Source organism: Odocoileus virginianus, chromosome 15 (assembly GCF_023699985.2).
Source record: "Odocoileus virginianus isolate 20LAN1187 ecotype Illinois chromosome 15, Ovbor_1.2, whole genome shotgun sequence".
Taxonomy (NCBI): domain Eukaryota; kingdom Metazoa; phylum Chordata; class Mammalia; order Artiodactyla; family Cervidae; genus Odocoileus; species Odocoileus virginianus.
Window position 1 is genome coordinate 23831755 of NC_069688.1, and position 27970 is coordinate 23859724.

The 27970-nt window shown below is 38.5% G+C and overlaps 1 protein-coding gene across 8 annotated transcripts; it reads right to left on the bottom strand.

The window, feature by feature from the left end:
* Positions 1-1533: 1533 nt before the first annotated feature.
* C15H8orf89 (chromosome 15 C8orf89 homolog) lies at positions 1534-27923 on the bottom strand. Of its 8 annotated transcripts, none has more exons than XM_070477155.1 (7): positions 27872-27923; positions 17697-17860; positions 15094-15247; positions 12816-12912; positions 10477-10531; positions 3742-3780; positions 1534-1830 (listed from the first exon to the last, which is right to left on the bottom strand). In XM_070477155.1, exons 2-7 carry the CDS (start codon positions 17821-17823, stop codon positions 1682-1684), a joined length of 621 nt encoding a protein of 206 aa, XP_070333256.1. In that variant the 5' UTR covers positions 17824-17860; positions 27872-27923; the 3' UTR covers positions 1534-1681. The 8 variants fall into 8 exon arrangements, 6 of the variants coding, with proteins under 6 accessions (XP_070333256.1, XP_070333261.1, XP_070333258.1 ...); XM_070477160.1 differs by having other exon boundaries at positions 27833-27918; XM_070477157.1 differs by lacking the exon at positions 27872-27923 and adding an exon at positions 27554-27644.
* Positions 27924-27970: the final 47 nt, after the last annotated feature.

Consider the following 27970-nt stretch of genomic DNA (forward strand, 5'->3'; position numbering starts at 1 on the left):
GTTGGAAAATAGAAAAGTACTGACAAATCTGAAGTTTCCAGTACTCCAGATATTTAAAACAGATAAAGATGATCTCAAGCATATTTGGTGTTCCTGAAGTAGAGAATTCAAAAATATGGGACAGAAAGAGTAAATATTCAAAGATGCAATGAAAGAAAATGTTTCCCCAAAATGTAGAAAAAATTGAATATGCAGCTTTGAAAGAATATACTACCTTCCAGGAAATTTGACATAAAACTCCAGATTCTGGCTTCTCACATGACAGAAGAACTGAAGCTAGGCAGTGAGTGCCCATCTATGAACGGAAAAACATGCCCCAGCTCACCACGGCCTTCATCTGGTTGGTGACATTCAGTGTGCTACCGGCTTGGTGTCTGTAGGCAGGTGAATTGATGGTCTCCCCTGTACTACCTAACACTCCAGCCAAGTGCCTCATTCCCAAACGCATAATATCCTTGCTTAGGTTATTCCATTTTCCTAGATATGCCCTCTCCATCCACCGTCCATGTCTTTAAGGCCCATTTCTAACACTGCATCTTCCGTGAAGCTTTCTCTGACTTCCCTGCTGGATGTTAGTTCCGGCTTCATTTTTGAAACTCTGTTAACACTCCGTGGGCCTCTTACGGCCCATTTCTCATTCTCCACTGGATCAGTCATTGGTGTATTGACAAACACTTCAGGGCGGTGTATTGACAAACACTTCTCCCCAGCTCCTCAGGCTTTCTTTTTTCTTTTTATGCTTTTTTTTTTTCTTTTTGATGTGGACCATCTTCAAAGTCTTTATTGAATTTGTTACAATATCACTTCTCTTTTTTATGTCTTGATATTCTGGCTGCAAGGCACATAGATCTTAGCTCTCTGCCCGGGGATTGAACCAGCACCCCCTGCATTGAAAGGTCAAGTCTTAACCACTGGACGGCCAGGCAAGTCCTTCCTCAGGCTATCTTGAGGAAGGTTTTCTGCTCTTGACCTAGACCCTCCTCCTCCCCACAGAGATACAGCGGGTCTCTCTCCCACCCCCTTTCCCTTCAGGGATGCCCTGTGTATGCAGGAGAGATGCCTTGTTCTGCCTGTCAGTAAAGGCCTGACTGAGCAGGTGAGCCTGAGGTTGTCAGCGATACCTGAGGGTGTGCATTTGCTCAATTCTCATGTTCAGTGTTAGGAAATCCACTGCTGCCATACATCTAAGGCAGCATTTCCTTTCCAAGTTTTAGCAACAAACAAAACGAATATTCTCATTTTCATCTGCTTGAATATTACCTCAAAACTGCTTCCAAATTCAAGCAAGGACAAGGCAAGGATCTCATTGGGTGTTTTCTAACCCCAAAAATAAAGACTCACTCTTGAATCTGTTGCAGCTTCTAGCAAAGCTCATCATAAAGACAGACACTCAAAAAGCATTTATCAAATAGAATCCAAAGGTGTAATTGATGTGCAGAAAATTGACAGACTAAAATTTTTCTTATGCTTATGTGTATCAACTATAAAAATAATTATCTTAGTGTCTCTGTGAGACTAACAAAATACAATATATTTTGTATATAACAGAAAACATTTATTTCCTATTTACATTTCCATTTTTATGTAAATCATTGCACATCATATCACATATCAAAAAAGAAAAGAAAGGAAAAATATAAACTTTAAAAGTCAGTGAAGAAAGCATCACAGTGTATGATAATCAGCAGTCTCGAAGCTCTCGTTTCTTGCTCTTTTTAAATTTTTTGCCTGTTTCTTGACGAATGGTGTCATACTCCAAAATGGCCATGTTGGAAAGTCTCTGTAAGTACTGAGATGGTGCTCCATCGAGAGGATCGCTGAAGCCAGAACCTGTAAACAAAAAAAAACAAAAAAAACCCCACTTATTACAATTGAATTATGCACACATGAATGATACTCTCTTTAGAGTACAAATAAAATATCTTTTCCTCAAATAACCATTAAACACCACTAGTTCTTCATACAACACATTCTTTGAAGTAGAAATGAAAGCCACTTAACTTTCTAAGTGAGTGGAATGGCAAAGTGAAAGCATTCAGTCGTTCAGTCTTGTCCAACTCTTTGTGACCCCATGGACTGTAGCCTGCCAGGATCTTCTGTCCATGTGGATTCTCCAGGCAAGAATACTGGAGTGGGTTGCCATTCCCTTCTCCAGAGGATCTTCCTGACCCAGGAATCGAACCTGGGTCTCCTGCATTGCAGGCTGATTCTTTACCATCTGAGCCACAGGGATGACAAGTCATCCAAAAAATATTTAACTCAAAAATGCTCAATGCCGGTATTTAATGATATAAAACTAAATCAGTTTGTTATTGTCTACAAATAAAATCATTTCTCATAAATGTTAGGTGAAGTAAAAGAGTAAAATTATAAAATGAGTCACTAACTGAAACAGCAGTAATGAAGTTTCTATTATAGAAGGAGAGTAATAACAATAATAATAGATAACATTAATTGAATGATCTCTTGTATGTCAAGTATTTTTCATCTATATCATCCACACATCAATACTATGAAGTCAGTAATTAGTACTATCTTGGATTACAGATTTTAAAAAGAGTTTAGAAATTGTTAGAGGCAGGATTGAAATCAAGATCCATCGATTCAAAGTTCCTATGTAATATGTATAAATTCTTCTATTTAGAAACATACAAGGCTTTAATAGTAATAGACTGACCCATATTTCTTTAAAATACTATTATTTAACTTCAGTTTCAAGTGCCCAAAATAAAAACTGTCTTCAGTTCTCCAATGTGGTTGGTATTTTTCTTTTATTTCAGTGCGTAATGAGGGTGGAAATTTCAGAGAAAGAGTAGAAGGGAAGAGCTGAGCAGGATTCCAGTTCTTAGCAGTACAATGAACTGGACACTTAGAGTCTCTGGCCGCAAAAAGTAGATTCTAAGAATTATTGCAGAAGGAAATGACAGCCCACTGAAGTATTCTTTCCTGGAAAACCCCATGGACAGAGGAGAAAACAGGGCTACAGCCCATGAGGTCAAAAAGAGTCGGACACAACTGAGCAACTGAGCACTGAGCAAGCATTTAAGCAAACCTCAAAACAAGTCAAAGAACTGGTATCACACAGACCAACGCAATTAAATTGGAAATTAACAGTAAATTTTTAAATTTTCAAATATTTAGAAACGTATACACATTCTAAATTATTCATTCATCAAAAATAAATTGTAATAAACACTAAAAATAACTAACTGATCAAGAAAAAATTACAAAACTTGTGTGATGTAGCAAAAGTTGTACATAGGAGGTTTTACCTTAAGATTCCTGTTTTAGAAAAGAAGATTGAAAATTAATAAGCTCAATATAAGACATACATTAGGAAAAGAACAACCCAAAGAATATGGATGTGCTCAGTCGCTCGGCTGTGGGTGACTCCTTTCGACCCCTGGCTCTTCTGGCCATGAAGTTTTCCAGGCAAGAATGCTGGAATGGGTTGCCATTTCCTTCTCCAAAAGAATATGGAGGAAGGATGTAATACAGGAAAGAAAATTCAATGAAGTAAAAAACAAACTTACAAAAAGAAAGATTTTTTAAAAAGATAAAAATTCTTCCTTGAAAAAACTAATAAAAAAGGGAAATTCTCTGGTTCAATTAATTAAGAAAAAAAACAGAAGACCTAAATAACTAATATTAGGAGAAATACAGATAGAACTAAAACTAAATTTCATGCCAATAAATTTTAAAATGTAGACAAAATGCAAAATCCTAGAAAATATAACTTACCAAAATTGATGGAAGGAGAATTACAATGCCTTAAGAGTCCTAAAATTAAAATGATTGAATTAATATTATAAAATTCCTCCAAAGGAAACAAGTGATCCAAATAATTTTACAAATGAACTCTATCAGACTTTCAAGGGAGAAATCATTCCAATTTTAGGTCATATCCTTCAGAGAACAGAAAAAGCAGAATACTCCCCAGTTTATTTGATGAGGGCATTATAATCTTGACACTGAATTCAGGCAAAGAGAAAATCAGTGGTAATCTCACTCATTAAGATAGATTTTTAAAACCTAGCAAAATATTAAATATGGTAGTACACAAAATGATAATGAATTATGCCTTAAATGTGGGAATCCAAGGGATGTAAAAGTGGCTGAACGTTAAACAAAATCTACAAATGCCATTTTTCACATTAGAAAATTAAACAGAAAATCACAAGGTCATTTCAATCAATTCAGAAGAAAATGTTTGATAAAATTAAACTTTCATTTGTTTTTAAAATAAAAAACTCTGAGCAAATTAAAGAGAACTTCTTTATCTTGATAAAGGATATATACACAAAACCTACACTACACATCATTCTTTATGAGAAAACATTAAGGGAGTTTCCTTTAAAATCAGAAACAAATCAAAGATGCCTATTTTTCATTTCTATTCACCACTGTATTGGTGGTTCTAGTCAGCTTAGTAAAGTCAGAAAAATAAAAGCTTGGGTGGGGGGTAGGAAAAACCTTTGGAAAGAAAGAATAAAACTGACATCATTCACATATGGTAATCTACATAAACAACTAAAAAATTATATACATTGCATATAATAAATTAATATATATACACAATTTAAAACATAAACCAAGAAATAACAAGAGACGTTATCAAGGTGAATGACTGTAGGATCAAATTGCAAAAATTAACTGCATTTCCAAATATCTGCAAGAGAAAGCTATAAATTTAATTGTAAAAGAATTATGGCAGACTATAAATGATCTTTTCAAAACTTTTTACACTTTCCAAAACAGAATTTTAGCTGAGGACAAGGTCAGCTAAAAGGGAGAGATTACCTGTCTCAGCTTGCTTTAGAGCTAAGCATAGCTTTGTTAGCGAGTGTGAACCAGTAAGATATGAGCAAATGTGCAAATTTTAAAATTACAGTCCTCTTATCCTAGATTTCTGGACTTATGTTTTTGTTGGGATATATTTGATAACTGCTTTAATCTCCTCAATAGTCCTCTATAACTCTGCGCAGTTTGTCCCTTGTTCATGATTCAGTCTTGGTAGGTTGTATGTTTCTATGAACTTACCCATTTTTTCTACGTTACCCAATTTGTTGACATAATTGTTCATAGTAGCTTCTTATAACCCTTTTTTTTTTTTTTTTTTGGTTAAAAAAAAATCCTTTTTTTCCTGTAATCAGTTATAATGTCCCCTTTCATTCCTAATTTTAACTATTTGTTGTCTTCTCTGTTTTTTTCTAGTGTAACCAAGGATTTGTCAACTTTGTTTATCTTTTCTAAAAACTAAGTCTTGGTCCTGTTGATTTGTTTTCTGTTCGCTTCATTTTGTTTTGTTGCTGTTTAGTCACTAAGTCACGTCCCACTCTGGTGCAACCCCATGGACTGTAGCCCGCCAGGCTCCTCTGTTCCTGGGATTTCCCAGGCAAAAATACCAGAGTAAGTTGCCACTTCCTTCTCCAGGGGATCTTCCCAACCCAGGGATCGAACCTGCATCTCCTGCAATGCAGGCAGATTCTTTGCCATTGAGTCACCAAGGAAGCTCATTTGTCTCTTCTCTAATGTTTATTATTTTCTTCCTTTTGCTAAGTTTGGGCTTATTCTTCTTTTTGTAATTCCTTGAGGTGTCAGTTTATGTGGTTCATTCAAGATCTTTTTCTTTCTTTTTTTTAATGTGTTTGCCACTGTAAATTTCACTCTTAGCACACTGCTTTTGCTGCAACCTATAGGTACGTTGCATTTTTTAATTTTTATTTGTCCCCAGAAATTTTCAAAATTCTCTTGTAATTTCTTCCCATTAGTTGTTTGAGTGTACCGTTTACTGTAGGTTTTTTTAAAGACCATCTTTATCAAATTAAGACAGTTTCCTTCTACTCATAGTTTGCTAAAAATATTTTTAATCATGAATATTGAATCCTATTAAAATATCTTTTACAATTATTAAAGTGAACATATGCAGTTTCTCCTTTATTCTATTAACAAGATGATAGACATCAATCGCTTTTCTAATGTTAAATCAATCTCACATTTCTTAGATAAATCTGACATGGTGTGTTGAATTATCCTTCTTATATATCACTGAATTTGAATTGATAAGCCTTGTTTAGAATTTTTACTTCTATTTTCTTAAGAAAAATTGGTCTATAATTTTAAGTTTCTTATAAGGTCAAAGCTAGGTTTTAGAATCAAGGTTAGTGACCTAATAAAATGGGTCTTCAAGTGTTCCTTCTCTTCCTATATTCTGGAATAATTTATATTACACAGCTTTTTAAAATTAAATGTTGGGTAAAGAAGTTGTGGTACATATATACAATGGAATATTTCTCAGCCATAAGAAGGAATGAATGTGAGTCAGCTGAACGGAGATGGATGAACCTAGAGCCTGTTATACAGAGTGAAGTAAGTCAGAAAAAGAAAAACAAATATTGTATATTAACACATAGTATATGTGCATCTAGAAAAATGGTACTGATGAACCGATCTGCGGGCAGGAATAGAGATGCAGATGCAGAGGACGGACTAGGAGAGGGTGGGACAAACTGAGGAAGGAGCGTTGACATATGTACACTCCCTTGTGTAAAACAGGTAACTAGTGGGCATTCGCTCAGGGAGCTCAACACAGTGTCCTCTGACAACCTAGACGGGTGGGATGAGGGGCGGGTGGGAGACAGGCTCCAGAGTGAGGGGATATGTGTATACTCATGACTGATTCGTGGTGCTGTATGGCAGAAATCAACACAACAGTTGTAAAGCAATTATCCTCCAATTAGAAATTAATATATAAATCTTGGAAGAACTTACCAGTGTCAATTCTGCTAGGTTGTGGTTTCTTTTTTTGTAATATGATACTGATAATCTCTCTCTCTCCTGTCAGTCTTGCTAGACATTTATCAATTTTATTCACATTTTTAAAAAATGAACTTTTGGCTTTTGTTGATTTTTCTTGATTGAATATTTGTTTTCTAACTTTGTTGATTTTTGCTCTTGATTACTTTTTCCTTTTATTTTCTTTGAATTTAATATGCTGATCTTTTGTTAAATTCTTGAGATTAATGTTAAAATCATTGCTTCTTAAGCCTTTCATCTTTTCTAACACAGGTGCTTCATGCTTTAAGTTTCCCTAAAAGCTATGTTTTTACTGTACCCAAGGAGTTTTGATGTATCATATTTTCATCATCCTTCATTTCAAACTAATATGTAAATTCCATTGTATTTCTTCTTTGACTCACAAGTTACTTAAAAGTACATTTCTTAATACCCAAATCTCTGTGGGATTTTATAATTATTTTTAATTACTGATTTCTAGTTTAATTCCACTGCAGTCAGAGAATATGTGCTACATGATTTCACTTATTTGATATTTGTTTAAAAATCTCCTATAATGTCTACTTTCTTTTTCATTACATTCCTTTGATCTTTGTGTATATTATGTTAATAGAGCATACAAATTTAGGATGGTTAAATCTTTCTGTTGTATTAATCCTTTTGCTACTATGAAATATCACTCAATTGTGCATAATACTTCCTGCTTTGAAGTTTATTTTGTTTGATGTTAGTGTAGCTATAACAAGCTTTCTTTTAACTACCATTTACATGGTTTATATTTTTCTATCCTTTTATTTTTGATCTTTCCTGCCCTTATTTTTAAGGTGTGCTTCTTATAACCAGCATATAATTATTTGTATTAGTCTGATGGGTTTTGTTTTTAACTGAAATATTTAGTCCACTTATATCCAATGTATTTATTGTATGCTTAATTTTAATATTACTAGTTGTTTTCTACTTGTCCTATTTCATATTTCTTTTTTCCTCTTTTCTTGCTTTGAGATGATTAAATATTTTTTACTTTTTTTTCCTCTATAATCTTATTACTTGTATCCTTTTCTTTTAGTGGTTATCATATAGATTTTATCACATCTCTTTGATTACAATTGACTTTTTAAAAGAAACTTTATTTTTTGGCTGTGCTACGTGGCGTGTGGGATCTTAATTCCCCAATCAGGAAGCATAGAGTCTTAATCACTGGACCACCAAGGGGAAGTCCCTACAATTCACTTTATCTTAATTACTATACTTCAAATAATGCAAGGATCTTACAACATTTTAACTCCATGTGTGCCCCATCCCACCTCTGCGGTAGTATTGTATTTTATTTCTACATGCATTTTAAACTTCATAAGACAATATTACTGCCATTGCTTCTCTTTCCTTCACAAGTTGTCATGCTTTCATCTTGTATCATTATTTCTTTAATATTTCTTTCAGTGTAGCTCTACTGACAATGAAATCTTTCAACTTCCATTTGAATAACAATGTCTTTATTTTGTTTTTACTTTTAAGGATATTTTCATTGTGTATACAAAGCGAGTTTGGCAGTTACTGTCATTCAGCACTTGAAAATACCACTGCTTTGTCTTCTTGCTTCCACTGTCTCCACTGGAAAGTCAGTTGTATGTCTTACCATTGCTCTCCAGAAGAGAACTTATCTTTTTCTGTTTTTTCCCTTTTTAAAAAAATATTTAGCATTTTTACTACGATGTGACTATGATTTTCTTTGTCACTATTCTGCTGGAGGTTCATAGAATTTTTGAATCCATTGTTTAGTATTTTTCAGTTTGGGAAATTCTCAGCCAGTAAGTAAATAGTGCTTGTCTCACTTTCTCTTGCTCCTCTTAATCTGGAATTAGAATTATACATGTGTAAAAAAAATGGCAACCCACTCCAGTATCCTTGCCTGGAGAATCCCACGGACAGAGGAGCCTGGTAGGCTACAGTCCACAGGGTCACAAAGAGTCCAACACGACTGAGCGACTTCACTTTCACTTTCTTTCACTTTCAAAGTAGTTTTATCTAATCACATATTGTCTTTGCATACTGTTCTGTATTATCTTTCTCTCTTCACTTTAATTGGGTACTTTCATAATGCTCTAGATTTCATTTTATTAATCCTGTGATATATTGTTTTCCATCTTTTACCAATTTTATTGAGGCATATATGATACAAATTGTGTATGTTTAAAATATACCACTGATGACTTGCTTCCCTGGTAAGACAGTAAAGAAACCGCCTACAATACAGGAGACCTGGGTTCAATCCCTGGGTTGGGAAGATCCCCTGAAGAAGGAAACGGCAACCCACTCTAGCATTCTTGCCTGGAGAATTCCACGGACAGAGGAGCCTGGCAGACTATGGTCCATAGGGTCGCAAAGAGCCAAACACAACTGAGCGACTACCACTCACTCACTCACTCACTGATGACTTGATATACATAAACATTGTAAAATGATTATCATAATTAAGTTAATTAACACTCAATCACCTTACTTGTTTACCTTCTTGAGGGGGAGAGGAGATGAGAACACTTAAAATTCTACTATCTCAGCAAACTTCAATACATCATATAGTATTACTAACTTCAGTCACCATGCTGTACATTATATCTCCAAAACATCTCCCCCATTTTCCCCAGTCCCCACTTACTGATAACCACTATTCTACTCTGTTTCTGTTTGACGTTTTAAAAGATTCTACATATTAAGTGATACCATGCAACATTTGTCTTTCTCTATCTGACTTACTTCACTTATATAAAGTGTTCTGGGTTCATCCACATTGTTACAAAGGTAGGATTTCCTTATTTTTTTATGGCAAAATAATATTCCATTGGGTATATATATATTGCATTTTCTTTATCCATTTATCTGTCAATGGACACTTAGATTGTTTCCATATCTTGGCTGTTGTGAATAATACTGCAGTGATTATGTGAGTTCAGATATCTCTTTGAGATATGGATTTCATTTCTTTTGGAAATATATCCAGTGCTGGGATTGATGGATTACATGGTAGCTTTATTTTTAATTTTTTGAGGAAACTCCATACTGTTTTCCATACTGCCTGGCGGGGTACAGTCCATGGGGCTGCAAGAATCAGACACGACTTAGTGACTAAACAACAACAAATTATAAGGACCAGGTGGTCTCCAAACAATGATGAAGACCTTCCCTGACATATTCCTGGCACCCATGAGACTAGTTACCCATTCATGAATCTTGACTTAGGAATGTTCTTCCCGTTTCTAAGCACATACCCTCATACGCTAGGTTAACTATAAATTTGTCCCAACAGCCACTCGGTAATGCAGAATGCAGCTACAGATGTTTCCAAGTCGTTCGCCCTGGAACTCCCACACTGTGAGTAAGTTACCATATAATAAGCTGATCCATTGATTAAATGGCACTGTCTGCCTTGGTTTTCGGTCTCAAGGTGCCTTCTCATTTTGAGAGGTACTGTTTATTCGCTCCATCTTCCAACATGACACGATAAAGGCATGTATATATTGAATGCAACATGCACTTAAATTTATAAAATAAACACAGCTTAAAAGAAAAATTAACAAAACAAAGATAATTAAGTCAGTGGAAAGAAAGGAAGTTTTAAAAAAGATAAGTGTTTTCACACCCTTCATAAGACAAGTAGTAGGAGAAAAAGATGATCCAGCTTACCTTTCGATTTCTCCTGAAGTGGTGTCACAGTACATGTGGGCTTAGTCTTCTTTAACCTAAAATTATATATTATCATAAATTCACTTCATATAAATCCAGGGTACATTAATTTTTTAAAATACATTGAGACAAGAAGCTTGCTTTTAGTGAAATTCACTTATTGAAGGACATCATATAAAAATTAAATAAACATTAAAGGAAGGAAACTCCTCCCATCACAAATAACCCCATCAGAAGCAGATATGAACCAACTCAGTATCTTGGTTTTTGCTAATAAATTTTACCAATGGGTGAGTGCTTTGTCATCCTTTTCCCACCTTTATCTGAACTTATCACTAATCATGCTTCAGGGAATGCTGGAGGAAGGGACTTAAGATTAATTAGCATAATATTTAGATATACCAGATACCAGTTCAGTTCAGTTCAGTCGCTCAGTCGACTCTGACCCCATGGACTGCAGCACGTCAGGCTTCCCTGTTCATCACCAACTCCTGGAGCTTGCTCAAACTCACGTCCATCAAATGGGTGATACCATCCAACCATCTCATCCTCTGTCATCCCCTTCTCCTCCTGCCTTCAATCTTTCCCAGCATCAGGGTCTTTTCCCATGAGTCAGTTCTTCATATGTGGTCAAAGGACTGGAGCTTCAGCTTCAGCATCAGTCCTTCCAATGAATACTCAGGACTGATTTCCTTTAGGATGGACTGGTTTGATCTCCTTGTAGTCCAAGGGACTCTCAAAAGTCTTCTCCATCACCATAGTTCAAAAGCATCAATTCTTCAGCACTCAGCTTACTTCATGGTCCAACTCTCACATCCATACATGACTACTGGAAAAACCATAGCTTTGACTAGACAGACCTTGGTCAGCAAAGTAATGTCTCTGCTTTTTAATATGCTGTCTAGGTTGGTCATAGCTTTTCTTCCAAGGAACAAGCGTCTTTTAATTACATGGCTGCAGTCACCATTTGCAGTGATTTTGGAGCCCAAGAAAATAAAGTTTCTCACTGTTTCCATTGTTTCCCCATCTATTTGCCATGAAGTGATGGGACTGGATGCCATGCTTTTTGAATGTTGAGTTTTAAGACAGCCTTTTCACTCTTTTTAAGCCAGATACCAACTATCAGTTATTTGTGCTTTTTACCTATTAATGACCACAATCGGAATTTTGTCATAATCAACTTCTGTTCCTACTGGAATAAACCTAAATAATGAGTAAGTTATTAGAGGAAATACATCATGATCAAATTGGCTCTAGGTAAGATAACCCATAAGCATTCTAAATTTCTTGTAAGTACACTAAACTTACAAATCAGCTATAACTTTTTTTGCCTCTATTCAATCAAAACATATATTCATTCTTAATCCATGTAATACACTAAACAAAGTCAGCTTACATGACTGGTGGGAGGTATCCTAGCAACTTATTACCATGGCAACATCACCCCTCCTAGACATCAAATATGGGTACAGTTGAGATAAGTATACCTAGTATTTACACTGAGGTTGGCACTCAAGACCAGCCTTTCTGATTGTTATAATAAGCTTTTAGTGGTCCCTAGTAGCAGCAGCAGCAGCAGCAGCAGCAGCAAGAAAACTCCTCAGATTCTCTTGCACCTACTGAGAGATAATTGAAATTCTACGATTAACCTTTTTAGTGTGAAGGGCTTTGTGCATTCGTGTGCTAATTCACTTAAGTTGTGTCCAACTCTTTGTGACCCTATGGACTATATAGCCCACCAGGCTTCTCTGTCCATGGGATTCTCCAGGCAAGAATACTGTAGGCATGGAGTGGGTTGCCATGCCCTTCTCCAGGGGATCTTCCTGACCTAGGGATCGAACCTGCATCTCCTACATCTCCTGTCTTGGCAGATGGATTCTTTACCACTAGCGCCACGTCCTCAAAAAACATAGAACATCCATTTAAAAAAAAAAGTATCCAGTATCAGAACAAATATCTTGTGCTTGGCTGCATGGAACTTTTAAAGATAACACTGGTGAGTTGAGAGGTCATATTGTGTCAATTTCATAATATTAATTTAATGGAACTAAACTCACAAATCATTGCTTCAGTTCTGCTAGCATGACAGCTGGTGGCAGTTTATCATATCATACGCAGAAGAGTCAAGTATAACTTTTAAATGCAGTTCACCTCTAGGACTATTATCAATTACATTACCAAAATACATCACCTTGCAATTCACTGAAAAATTTTATCATTAAAGAAACTTAAAAACACATTAAACTTTTATCATAATATAAAATCAAATATCCATATATACAGAAATTTTTTTTTAAGAGTAAGTGATTGTATACAAGACAGACAAAAATGAGTACTTTCCTGCTTTGCCAAGACTGTCCTTTCATAGGGCATTGTGCAATATGTAGAGGAGAATAAAATACTTGTAGGCAACTTGACATGTTCTCAGTAGAATGGCTAAAATAAAGACACAGGAAAAAGAAATAATATTTATGTCCGCCAAGTACTTTGTAAACAGCATAGTTCTAAGCCACCACTCTTCTATTCTGTGTCTGAAGAACACTTGTCATAACCTAAATATAATATGTTCAGATTATTCTTGATTAAAGTAAGTAAATTCACACTCAAGTCAATGTAAAATATTAAGAAATCATTTCACATATGGCCAAATTGTAAATGAAAAACATAATGAACTGAAATCTGATGAAAAAGGTAGGAAGACAAATAAGATTTAAAATCTAAAGATCAAATGGGTTAATTCAGGGGATGTTTTCTGGATTCGCAGTTTCTTTAAGATGGTCATGTGATTGAAATAAGGGTAGTAAGACTAGTCTGTACTGAGATAAGGCCATGGCCATAGGCAGCCCTACACACTTTTACTCAAAGACAAGAGTGAGCTGAGTGTTGGGGAAACAGGTATCTTGATAATAAAAGAAACTCAGTGTCCTTAAGTAGCTTTCACATGCATGTTTTCAACGGTCTCTCTTCTTTCTATATCCCCGCCATCCCTCCTCTTTAACTGCTACCATCTGCTCCACTAGCAACTCACTGTCTCTCTTATACCATCTCTGATTCTGCATTTGTTCAGTTGCTAAGTCACGTCCAACTCTTGGTGACCCCATGACTACAGCATGCCAGGCTTCCCTGTCCTTCACTATCTGCCTTATTTCATTATAATCTCACTTCAGAAAGAATTATTTTGGTTTTTATATTTTATAGCTTGACAGTCTGTCCTTGGATGATATTAAAAATAATGGCAAAAGCTTTATGTGTGTTATTGTTCATTTATGGTGTCATTTACAAAGTGAAAAAAGTCAAAGCAATGACAGGAAAATTAAATAAAATTAAATAAACTATGAATCTAACAACAAAATATTTTATAATGTGGCCAGTAAGGACTGTTTGAAGATTATGTAGTAACATGGAAAAATTGTACACATGTAATATTAAGTAAAAAGGGGCAGAATGAAAAATGGGTATTATACTAAAATCACAACTCAAATAAAAATCTGTGAAAATAGAGGATGATAGAAGAGAAGCTCTAAGAATAAAAATGGGTATGTTAGGATGGGTAAGCTATCAAATAATTGTTTTTATTTTTTTCTCCAGATTTTCTACAAAATTCAAATTATTTATTTTCATAATTTAGATATAAACCATCTACAACTTTTCATTTTTAGTATATTCTAGTTCTTTATATTACAAAAATTTATTTCAAGAGTAATTAACAAGACCAATAACACTAGTTGAAAACTCAAGAGATATATATTCTAAAATTCCAATTATGTGTGTGCTATGTATAACTAGATGTCTTTAAAGCTCACTACAGCAGGAGAAAATATGAAAATCTACATCTTCCACTAAAGAGAGTAACTGGCAAGAAAGAATTAGATTCATTAGCCAGAAAAACCTCTACATTCAGCAGTGTTACTACAAGTAAATATTCAACAAAAGAAAATCCTTCATATTTTTTAGGCTGGGAAAGTGAATGAGTACTACACATTCAACACATACTTCATGAAAAAATAAATAAAAGCAGGAACCAAATGGGGTATGAGACTATCTTACTAATTTATAGGTCCCTTTGGAGAAAGAAGTTTTCTTTTAATGCTATCTGATTTGTAGAAGGAAAGGTATTCATAATAATGTTTTTAAATGCCATAATTCAAAATCAGTGGGACTTCTCTGGTTGACAAACTCATTTCATCTGACAGCAATACAAGGTCTTCATTAGACTGAATTCTCACTCAGAATTTCCTCTCACATCACTTCAATCAAACTAGAAATGAAATAAGGTTCTCTATTCAGGGTACAGAAATCGGTTACTATTGTAGAGAGCTTGTTTATTTATATTGCTAAAACTTTCAATATTCTCATGAGCAATCTATGCTAGAGCAATGAAGTTTTTTTTTAGGCTAGTTCTTATATTCTTTCTGGCAATATTACTTGAAAACAGAAAAAAGTACCTACTGGTCAAACTGAATAAAATTGCTAATTGAGATTTTAAAAAATTAAATCCTTTATGCAAAAAAATAATGTTGGCAAGAAAGAATTAGATTCACTAGCCAGAAAAATCTCTATACTCATGTTACTTCAAATAAATATTCAACAAAAGAAAATCAAGTAGAAACAACCGACCTGACAGGAGGCATCTCAGTATCAGCACGCAGGAGTTTTCGATGAAACTCTAGTGGAGTGGAACTTATGCTTTTTTGGCAATTTTGCAATCCTGGTAAATATGGCATTTTGACACATTCTTTGAATTCTTCTAGACCAAACGCTGTGGTGTATTCTAATTTAAAATAGTATTATAACCATCTGTATTATTTCTTGATTAAATGTATATAACTTCTTTTACTATAAATGAAAGTGCATAATACATATACTAAATCAGTCATTAAGAAAATAAAATTAAGCTACTGTAATTGAGCTAGCATCTTTCCCAAGAGAATATCTTTCAATTCTTAGGATAGGGACAGTAGAGAAGAGCTTATTATGGGGCTAAATACTAGAAGAAGGAAGGAGAGCTTCACAAATCCAGAGTCATCACTGTCCCCTGCCTTCATTATTTTGGTCAACCAGAATTCCCAGAACATTAGATACCTTCAGATGGAAAAATAGCTTATTCTCCAAAGAAGACCTACAGATGGCCAACAAACACATGAGTAGATGCTCATCACCATTAATTATTAGAGAAATGCAAATCAGAACTACAACCAGGAATCACCTCACAGTGGTCAGAATGGCCATCAAAAAATCTACAAACAAAACATGCTGGAGAAGTCATCGAGAAAAGGGAGCTCTCCTACACTGTTGGTGAGAGTATAACCTGATCCAGCCTCTACGGAAAACAGTGTGGAACTTCCTTAAAAAAGGACCCAGCAATCCCTCTACCGGGCACATAACCAGAGAAAACCATAATTCAAAAAGATACATGGACCCCAGTATTCATAGCAGTATATAGTTAGGACATTAAAGCAACCTAAATGTCCATCAACAGCAGAATGTTTAAATGTGGTATGTGGTATGTGGTTAAGATGTGGTATGTGTATACAATGGAATATTACTCAGCCACGAAAAGGAACAAAACAGTCATTTGTAGAGATCTGGATGGACCTAGAGACTCTATACAGAGTGAAGTCAGAAAGAGAAAAATATCATATATTAACATATACATGTGGAATCTAGAAAAGTGACATAGATGATCTTATTTGCAAAACAGACACAGACACAGAGAACAAATCTATGGATACCAAGGGGGAACGTGGGGGTGGGAGCAAGTGGGAGATTGGGATTGACACATATACACTATTGATACTACGTATAGAATAAATAACAATGAAAACATACTGTATGGCACAGGGAACTCTACTTAATGCACTGTGGTGCCTGGAATGGGGAGGGGGTCCAAAAGGGAGATGTATGGATATGTACAGCTGATTCATTTTGCTGTACAGTATAAAATAATACAAAATTATAAAGCAAATTAATTTAAATTTATGAAATTATTAAATTTATTTATTTAATAAAAATTAATTTTAAAAAAGAGTTTAAAAGCACTTTCAAGAGTCTTACAGTATCTGCTACTTTAAACCTTTCCATCTTCCTACTTTTGTGTGATAATTAAGACGTACAAATATAGGATTATCTGAGCTAGCAATGAGAGAGAAAAGAATTCCATCTCAGGCACTGAATTTAATTTTCTCTCTGCAAAATTCCACACCAAATCTATAAAGGGCAACATCTGAAGTATCAAGATGGCTTCTTCTACTGACCTCATGCATCACTGGTAAAACAGGTTGTCAAAATGTTAACAACAACAACAAAGTTCAAAATGATGATAGTGGAAAAAGCAGACTAAGAGATGAAAGGTTTGGATGATTTTTAAACATAGAGAATTATTTTTTAAGCTTTCTCTACTAAGTAAATCTAGCACAGAAATAGAAATAGTATTTAATGGGACTGGAGTTATATGCTCAAAATGCTATTTTGCAACCTTTGATTATTTTCTTTTGGGAAAAAAATAGTTTCTCTTCATCAAAAATCATAGAGCCTTTTTTCAGCAATTAGATGTGGAGGTAGGAGAACAGACAAACTGGTGTCTTCTGAGTACTTTTACTGGGACACTGGAGGAAATGTTGACGAATACAGCAACACAAAAAAAATGTTTGAATTTTGCTATTTTCAAGAATTATACCTCCATTAATAAAAGGGAAGGCAGAATTCAGGGTAAGTAGGAAATACAATTATATTTGAAATTAAGGGGGAAGCTTTACATTCGTATACAGATTGAAAGTTCTCAGTTTAGTCTTTACTGAGCAACTATAAGATATAAGATACTTTCCACATAACTCACTCAAAAAGTAAAATTTTGGTTAGAATTATTAATACAAAAAGGTTCTGCTAAAATTTTGGGTTTCTTAAAATGTAAAAAACAACATGAGGTATTTAAAAATAAACACTACTTATTAAAAGAAGTATGATCCAACAGAGATAGTACTACACTGATAACCAAGCTTAGGTCTTCAGAATTTGTTTCTATCATGATTTACAGAAATACCTTCAGTAAGTTATTTCTAATCTGCTTCCATTTCTCTTTTCCATAAGCCTAAGGTATTATCCTTCTTACATAAATGTTACAGAAATTATTTAACATCTCTTGACTGCTTAAAAAGTTATATGTAAATTCAAGGCACAACTTCTATATTTTACTAAGTAAAATAAGTAAATATGGAAGTTACCTTTCCGCATCTTTTGTGTTTCTAGCACTGCTTTCCTCCAACTACTCTCAAAAAGAAAACAACCATCAAGGGTATTTCTGGTGACAGTAGAAGGCTCAAATTTGATTTCAGGAGACAGCACTGGCATTTCTTCTTCTTTCAACAGTGCTGATGAAAGTGAGATACTGCATCAGATTCACAGCACAAAATACAAAAGAAAAAAAAGGTATTTCAGATATACACATTTTTCTAATTTGTTTTCCATCATACAAAGTAAATATTAATATAGATTTAAATGAAAAGTTTACTTATAATATGTAAATACAGACCCTTGGGATTTTAAAGCAAGAGGCCTTCAAGGATAAAGCTAAAATAAGTTGTAAGACTTTTTTCTTCTAAAAATTTTAATGAATTCTTTCAAATTCAAGGTTACAGGTATTTGGCAACATAAAAAATTTAAAATCCAAAAGCAAGTGTGTGTTGTCACTCAGTCACGTCCAACTCTTTTCAACCCCATGGACTGTAGCCCATCAGGCTCCTTTGTCCTAGAAGACTCCAGGCAAGAATACTGAAGTGGGTTGCCATTTCCTTCCCCATCAAGAGCAAGTAATCATCTACAAGACAATGTAATGCTTAGGATTCTCTCAAAAACATTACCATTATGCACCATGACCAAATGCAGTTTGTCTCTGAGATGCAAGGATGGTTTGCTATACCAAAATTGACTGATATATCACATTATAAAATTAGAGATTTTTTAAAGACTACATGATCATCTCAATAGGTGCATGAAAACTTGATAAAATTCAACATCTTTTCATGATAAAAACTTTGAACAAACTAGAAACTGAGAGAAATTATCTCAACATTAAAAAAGGCTATACATGAAATGTCCACAGTTAACAACATAATCAAAGGTAAAAACTGAATGCTTTCCTCTAAGATCAGGAACAAGGTAGTGATGCCCAGTCTCACAACTTCCATTCAACATGGTACTGGCAGTCCTAGCCTTAGCAATTAGAAAGAAAAGGCATCCAGATTTGAAAGAAAATAGTAAGACAGTAAAACTGTCCCTGTTTTCAGATGGCATGATCATATACAACTCTGAAGACTCTGCCACACTGGCTAAGGCAAAGTAACTATTTAAAAATGAGAACGTGCCATTACTTCCCTCCAAGTCTGATAATATAATGAGGCTTCCCTGGTAGCTCAGATGGTAAAGAATCTGCTTGCATGTGGGAGACAGGGGTTCAATCCCTGGGTCAGGAAGATCCCCTGGAGAAGGAAATGGCTATCCACTCCAGTATTCTTCCCTGGAGAATCCCATGGACAGAGGAGCCTCATGGGCTATAGTCCACAGGGTTGCAAAGAGTTGGACATGACGGGGGAACACACACACACACACAAGTCTGATAATAAAACACAGGAACTATTCAGCAATGGTCCAGCAGAATATGAGCAGTATACTGCTTTAATTCTCAAACAAGAATCTCAGTACAGACTACAGGAAGGTATTTTCACATGTAGAAACAAAGGACAACTGCTATTATTACAATCATCATGATTATTATTATTATTACAGGCCAAGAACCAATTAATACCTGGAGTCCAGGAGGCACTGCTTGACTCAGTGACTCTGCCTCTTTACCCTTCTGGCTAAGTGTGCAGTCTTAGACCTCTCCTCTTCTTATTCACACTGTCCCATTCTTGCCTTATGGTTTTCATCCCTTCATCTCCTTAAATACTATAAAAAATTTTTCCAAGATGTGTATTATTTTCCGTTTTTGAGCACAGATCTCCCATTTGCTGCATCCACTGGGTCTCCTTCCTTGTGGTTCCACTTCCTTGTATGATTTATAACCTTTGACTGCAAGCTCATTTTTATTTTTTAAAAGTTTTGGGCTGCACTGGGCCTCCACTGTGGAGTGTAGGCGTCTCTAGTCATGGCTTGCAGGCTTAGCTGCATGTGGAATCCTGGTTCCCCTACCAGGGATTGAACCCGAGTTCCCTGCATTGGAAGGTGGGATTCTGGTTTTTTATTTTTTTGGCTGTGCTGGGTCTTTGTCGCTGCGTGGATTTTTCTCTAGTTGCAGCGAGCAGGGGATACTCTCTGGTTGCGGTGCACGGGCTTTTCACTGTGGTGGCTTCTCTTGTTGTGGAGCAGGGGCTTCAGAGCTGCTGGACTCCAGTAGCTAGCTGTGGCCTCCAGGCTCGAGAGCACAGGTTCGAAGTGGCACACCAGCTTAGTTGCTCCAGGGCGTGTGGGACCTTCCCGGACCAGCAGTTGAACACAAGTCTTCTGCGCTGGCAGGCGCCTCTTCCCCACCGGTCGCCAGGGAAGCCCCTACAAGCTCATCTTAGAGAGACTGCCATCTACAGGGCACCAGTGCTTCCTCGAGCTCGGAAACCGCTGTGCGTCTCTCCGCATGCTCTCAGATGCTCTCTGCCTGGCCCTGGGTTTCAGAGGTGTCAGATCAGTTAATACACCGACTTCTTCAACTGTGGTCCCTGAACCACGTGGTAATGGGACTGAACAACAAAAACCATTTTCTGAGGAAGCTAAGCTACGGGGAGAAGCCACCACAGAAAGGTTCCATCTGATATCCACAGCTAAGGTCTCAGCCCACCGCCAGGATCAGCCGCCAGACGGAGGAGTGAGCCTGCCTGCAGGTGTTCCCAGACCCAAGCCTCCAAATCTTCCATCTGAGGCCCCAGGCGTGGTGAAGCAGAGGCAAGCTGTCGCTGCCATATCCAAATTCCGGCACGGTCCCACAGCATTCGTGAGCACAATAAAGGGCTGTTGTGTACCACTAAGTTTTGGAGAAGTTTGTGATGCAGTCATGGTAACTGGAACAGTACTCCTTTGTGACTCTCAGCTCCCAGCAGATCTCAGCACTGCCTTCCTGTGTGAGCTTTCCTTCATTTCTGCCACCTGGGGATTTCCTCCTCTTGGTTCCTAGCTCAGCCACATGCCCATAAATTATCTTAATACACTTTACCCCACATTTGAAATACAGGGAAGCCAAGTGGAGTCTCTTCCATGTCAGCTTCCTCTGCCACACTGGCCAGAAGTCCCCAGAAAAATGTTTCAAACAATGACATAAAGAACTGAAGAATTTAATTTCTTTTGTATGTAAAGATACTTAAAAGTCAACAAGCAAGTGAAGCTCAAGACAGTGTGTTTATTAAAAAACAGATAACTTGCTACAGGAAAAAAAGAAAAGAAAAACCCACACATGGCCAAATAAAGGTTTGACCTCACTAATATTCAAATAAAAGCAGAATAACATAATGAGCTATGACTTCTGTCCTGAAAATAGTAAAGACTTTTTTCCTCTACTACTAGACAGTTTAAGATGGGGTTCAAGGAAGCAGGTACTCTCATAAGATTTCACCGGAAGTGTTAGTGTGATATTTCCAGAGAGCAACCTAGCAATACTTATATCTTTATAATTTTATATATTTTGGGCTTCCCAAGAGGCTCAGATGGTAAAGAATCTGCCTGCAATACAGGAGACTGGGTTCGATCCCTGGGTTGGAAGATTCCCCTGGAATAGGAAATGCAACCCACTCCAGTATTCTTGCCTGGAGAATCCCATGGACAGAAGAGCCTGGCGGGCTACAGTCCATGGGGTCGATTTTTTTTTTTTAAATATACTTTGGACCCAGAAATGCCACTTCCAGTTTATCCTAAAGGAATGATCAATGAAACATCCAAATATTTAGCTTCAGGATGTCAAATTCGACAATTTTTTTATAACAGAAAAGCAAAAAGACTGAAAACAGCCCAACATCAAAGAGCAGATGGTAATATTACCTTTATTTTTAGCTTTGATTAAACCAAAATAATCAAATGAACATAAAGAAAGGCAAGTTGCAGATTCATTGAGAAAGCTAGTTGTTTATGTATCCACAGTGCCAATCACTGTGTTAGGAGTTGAAATACAAAAATGAACATGATGCAAAAGCATACACTCTACTCAGGGGAACAAAGTAAATGAATGATTACAGTTATGATACACACTGATGATAACTCTGTGTTTAGATTTTGTGGGACAACAGAGCTTTTGCTGACCTAACCAAATTAGGGCAGTAGGAGAGTTTTGCTTTCTGTTTTAACTTATTTATTTGCTGTTGGCTGTGCTGGGTATCTTCCTCGTTGTGCGGGCTTTCTCTAGTTGTGGGGAGCAGGGGCTACTCTCCAGTTACGGCTCACAGGCTTCTCTGTAGCGGCTTCTTGTTGCAGAGCACAGGCTCTGGGGCGCGTGGGCTTCCGCAGTTGTGGCACGTGGGCTCAGCGGTTTCACTGCAGGGGCTTAGTTGTTCTGCAGCATGTGGGATCTTCTCAGACCAGGGATTGAACCCATGTCTCCTAATTTGGCAAGCAGATTCTTTACCACTGAGCCACCAGGGAAGCCCAAGTCTGGTTTTGTTTTTGAGCAAGGTATCTGCAAGTAAAGCCCCACAGATTTTGATAAATAGAAATGAACCGTGGCAGAGAAGGCTGGATGCCCCAAGTTCTTTCTCCTCCGGAGAATAGAGTTGTTCCTAGAAAGTGGCCACCTCCCCTTGATTAGAATGCAGGCGGATGCAATGTGTGACACTTTCTGCAAGAAGCTTACAGGAAGCAGGTCTGCTTTTTTTTTTTTTTAAGCCATTCAGCTTGTGGGATTTTAGTTCCCTGACCAAGGGCTGAACCCGAGGCCTCTGCAGTAAGAGCGCAGCGCCCTAACCACTAGACCACCAGGGAATTCCCCTGGGTCTACTTCCTCCATACGTCCTCCTTTCCCTCCCACAGGCTGCACTTAAACCAACATTGAAGCCAATGAATGGAAAAGTCTTGATCCTAGTACTAATGGGAAGAAAGCTGCCTGCTGATCAGGAACACCTGCCTTGGAACTGTCCTGTAAGAAATGAATTTCTACGTTATATCAAAAATGTTTGGGACTATTTGTCATTATAGCTAGCAATACCCTAATACACAGGGCTTCTCTGGTGGCTCAGATGGTAAAGTATCTGCCTGCAATGCAGGAGACATGAGAGACTTGGGTTAGATCCCTAGGTTGGGAAGATCCCCTGGAGGAAGGCTGCTGCTGCTGCTGCTGCTGCTAAATCGCCTCAGTCGTGTCCAACTCTGTGCGACCCCATAGACGGCAGCCCACCAGGCTCCCCCGTCTCTGGGATTCTCCAGGCAAGAATACTGGAGTGGGTTGCCATTTCCTTCTCCAATGCATGAAAGTGAAAAGTGAAAGTGAAGTCGCTCAGTCGGGTCCAACTCTTTGCGACCCCATGGACTAAAGCCTACCAGGCTCCTCCGTCCATGGGATTTTCCAGACAAGAGAACTGGAGTGTCTTGCCTGGAGAGTCTCATGGACAGAGGAACCTGGCGGGCTATATAGTCCATGTGGTCGAAAAGAGTCAGACATGACTTAAGTGTCTTAGCACTCACCCAAATGCATGCAATCTTTTATTCCCAAGGGTGAATACATTAGCTCTCTTACTCAAACATGTTCATTAAGTATATACTATCTACAAGTCTATGCATGACAAAAGTGCTACATGCATGACAAATACAAAGGTGAACTAGAGATTCTTCCTTTCACAGAATTTCCAGCCCAGAAGGAAAGACAGTAGCCACTCACACAGCTATAAGATAAGGAAAGTGCCACATTCAGGTCTTAGGGAAGCTAGACAGATAGACATACAGTTTCTCACAGTAGAAGAGTTCAAAGGAGAGAGATGTAATTTTCATGAGGGGGTTCACAAAAGACTTGAAATAAACTGGAAAATGACATTTAGATAGAATTTAGATCAGCTGAAATGCAGGTAGAGGCCCTGCTGGGGAACATAAAGACGTGAAAGGAGGGGGACTTCTCTGGCAGTTTGGTAATTAAGACTTCACCTTCTAATGCAAGGGGTGAGGTTTCAATTCCCAGTCAGGGAGTTAAGATCTGACATGCCTCATGTACATAAAAATCAAAACATTAAAAAAAGAAGAAGAAGAAGTAATATTGTAACAAATTCAATAAACGCTTTAAAAATGGTCCACATTAAAAAAAAAAAAAAAGATGTGAATAGAGCCCTGGAGAGTGAAGACAGGGGTTCAGCACTAGGGCAAGGTCATAGACACACTTGAGTGCTAAAAGACTGACAACCCATCGATTTCAGAGGTTTAGCAAAGAAAAATAAAAAGTCAAAGATGACTGAGGCTGTGAACTAGGGTGACCAAGAGAATTATGGAACCATGAATTCAATTCAAAGAAAGTGCTAGTCTGGCTGGGGGCGGAGGGCAATGAGCAGCTCCGTTTTAGACAAAATGAGTACAGGACATTGGAGTGGAGATATGTAATGTGGATCTAAGCTACAGAAAATGAGGGCTATAGGTTTGGTTCGGAGATGAAGTTCTGTTTTGTTTTTTAATATTCACTTGTCTGGTTGCACTGGGTCTTGGTTGCAGCACATGGGGTCTTCGATCTTGGTTGTAGCCTGAGGGATTTCCCATGGTCATCTCACTATTTAAGATCTTTTGCTTGTAGCATGCAGGATTTAGTTCCCTAACCGGGGAACATACCCAGGCCCTCTGCATTGGGAGGGCGAACTCTAGCCACTGGACTACCAGGGAAGTCCTGGAGATAAAGTTTTTAAGAGTTATCTATTTACTGGTGAGAACTGAGAACAAGATTGGATTAGATTTGCAACGGAGATTTTCGAGGGAGAAGAAAACCAGACTCCCTTAAAATATATGCCAGTCAGGAAGATAAACAGAATGCAGAAAAATGACTAGAGAGGGAAATGATCCAGGGGAAACCAGAATCGTGGGAAAAACTGGATCATGTCCAATGCTACAGGAGTTAGTAGAAAAAGAAACTACATGTTAATAATACTGTAACACCAAACACATAATCTCATTGAATCCTCAAACCACCCAATGAAACACAGTTCCCTGTCAACTACTGACCAGGCATTCAGACCCAACAAAGAACACAAGCACTGCAGTTAAATGAACCTGGATTCTAATCTTGGCTCTGCTCTTCAAAAGCTGCATAATCATGAGGTCATGGAGAAATTAATAGTGCCTCTGACTCTCACAGAGTTAGGGAGGATTAAATTTTTAAACGCATGCCAAGTGCTCAGCACCGTGCTGGACACATAATAAACACTCAATAAGTGGGAGCTTTTGTTTTTAAAATACTAATAAACAGGTTTTTTGTTTTGTTTTGTTTTTTTTAACCACAGCCTGTTTATGGAAATGTAAATCAGTAAAGACATTTTGGAAAGCAAGATTCCACCAATATCTTTTTAATTACATTTGACCCAGCAATTCTGCTTTAAGGAATTCACTTTATAAAACTGTTCCCATGTGTAAGACTGTTCACTATTGCATTGTTTGTGATAAGGAAAAATTGGAACCAAACTTTTACATAAATTATGATATATCTATACCATATGGTCATACATCTATATGACACATCTATGAAATATTCAATGAAGATCTAAGTAAATTGATATGAGTGGCTTCCCAGGTGGTGCCAGTGGTAAAGAATCCACCTGCCAATATAGAAGATGTAGGAGACGTAATGTGGGTTTGATCCCTGGGTCAGGAAGATCCCCTGGAGAAGGACATGGCAGCCCACTCAATATTCTTGCCTGGAGAATCCCCATGGATAGAGGAGCCTGGTGGGTTATAGTCCATGGGGTTGCAAAGAGTTGGACATGATGGAAGCAACTTAGAATGCACGCAAATTGATATGAAAGGTATTCTCCATATCTTCTTAAAAAGGTAATTTCTCAAAAGAATCCATATGATTTCATTAATGATCAAAAACATAAATGTAAAAAGAATGAAAGAATAAATACGAAATTAACTCTATGAAGTGTTGGAAAGTAAAGGAGTAGAAACGAAGGGCTTCACCTTTAAGTCTGTATACTTTTGTGCTGTTTGAATGAGAAGTACAACTGTATTATAACACAATTTCAAAAATGTAAGAACTTGAAAAAAAAAAGCCAGAAGTATTTTAGAAGAAATGCCATGTAATGTAAGGTTTAAACTCACCATTAAAAATGTAGATGGGGTGAACGGTGGAACTAGGATTGAGATGCACACACTATTAACACCATGTATGAAGTAGATAACGAGTGAGAACCTACTGTGTATCTCAGGGGACTCTACTCAGTGCTCTGTAGCAACCGAAATGGGAAGAAAATCCAAAAAAAAAAGAGGGAATATATGTATACCTATAGCTGATTCACTTTGCTATACAGCTGAAACTAACACCACAAACACTGTCAAGCAACTATAGGCTCCTCTATCCATGCGATTCTCCAGGCAAGAATACTGGAGTGGGTAGCCATTCGCTTCTCCAGGGTATCTTCCTGACCCAGGAATCAAACCTGGGTCTCCTGCATTGCAGGCAGATGCATTACTGTCTCACCCATCATGGAAGCCCAAATGATCCAACAAAAATTAATTTAAAAAAACAATGTAGATAAAAAGTCAATAAAGATAACAAACAGGGATTCTTGCACTTCAGAAAGTATAATACCCTGAGTGAATGAGTGACTGAAAGTTGCTCAGTCTTGTCTGGCTCTTTGCAACCCCATGGACTATACAGTCCATGGAATTCTCTAGGCCAGAATACTGGAGTGGGTAGCCTTTTCCTTTCCCAGAGGATGTTCCCAACCCAGGGATCGAACCCAGGTCTCTCACACTGCAGGCGGATTCTTAACCAGCTGAGCCACAAAGGAAGCCCTGAAAACGGTTGCAAATTTTCATTTATCTATGGAGAAGCTCCACGGTTTCCATGTCTATGACCCTAGGAAGGCTGTAGTATGAGAAGACCAGTACACTAGAACAGACTACCTGCATCGCACAAATTTGTCTAGCATTTTAAATCCCTCGAGGAAAAAAAGTAAGAAATACACAAATTATATAGGTAAATCAGAAATGGGACGCGGAAAAAATGGCAATGAAAAGCGGGCCAGAGCTATGTGACTAATACAATACGGTCAGCATCCCAAGTGCTGTTGGGGAAGGAAGGGAGATGCCGAGGCAGTCAAAGAAGAAAACAGAAACACATTCCATCCCCTCTTCAGTTTAAGCCCTAGGAGGGTAGGAGGGTGAACCCGTAAGGGTGTGTCTACTGGAGGAGCCACTGAGTGTGCTGGCCCAGTGAGCGGGAGTGCGGGAAGGCCTCGATGCTGCAGGCAGGCCTCTTCGCCCGATCTTGCTCGCACGTCTCTGCACCGGTCCCGCCCGCAGCCTCCTTCAGGTCCTCAACCCCGGTTCCCCGCAAGCCCCTTTCCAAGAGCATCAGGAGATGCTTGGGGCGATCCACGTGTGTCAGGAGGCTGGCTCCCTTCGATGGGAGGGGGCCGGACCAGCTGACCTCAGCGATCCACCTCTCTAGCAGGCCTAACTCTAGGCCACCCCCTACCCCCGGGACGTCCCTGGCGGGGGCTCCCGAGACCAAGACCGCTGGCACTCACTGTCCCCGCAGCTCGGCCGTGGACGGGAGGGGCTTCTTCGTCGGCCCGGCCCGCGGCGGCGGCGCCCAGGTCTGCGGTTCAAGCAACGGCTTCAGCGGGGGCAGCGAACCGCGCTGGAGCCAGCGGCGGCCCGGCGCCGGGCCGAACCCCCGGCCGGGACCGGCCGAGCTGCGGCGGCGGGGCGGGGCGGGCGGCCGCGCGCTCGCTCGGGCGCCGCTATTTGGGCGAACATGCTCGGCGGCCGGCAGCCCGGCGTTGCTCTGGAGGGCGGCGCGCCCGCCGCTCAGCCCCGCCCTGCTGGGCCCGGATGCGGGTGATACGGCTGCCCCAGCCCGCCCGCCCGCGACGCGCGCCCGTTGCTAGGCGCTGGGAGCTTCCCAGCGGGCGGTCACCTCAGGGCGTGCCGCGGGGGTCAGGATGCCGCGCCAGGATGGTGCTTGGGCGGCGGGAGGCAGCCAGGACTCACTGGACAACTACTCTAGGGTGCTGCCGCCTGCGGGATCGAGGCTGCAGGGGGCGGGGTGGGAGGAGGCTGCGGAAACGAGGCTCAGACCGCAGGTCAGTGCGACATGAAAGTGGTGCCACGTACTATAGATGGGGTGGGTAGTGGGCACTTGGACTAGGCTGGTGAGGTGAGGCTCTCTGGGTTGCATTTTAAGATTCAAACTAACCAGGCTCTCCAGAGTACTGATGAGTTAGACCAGTAGTACCTGACTAGCCAATCTCTGTGACTCAGTCGTCGAGTTCCCGTTCCCCTCACCTTGCCCTCAAGAATTCTGCGTTCTACGCTTTTATCGAGGTTCTTCGGT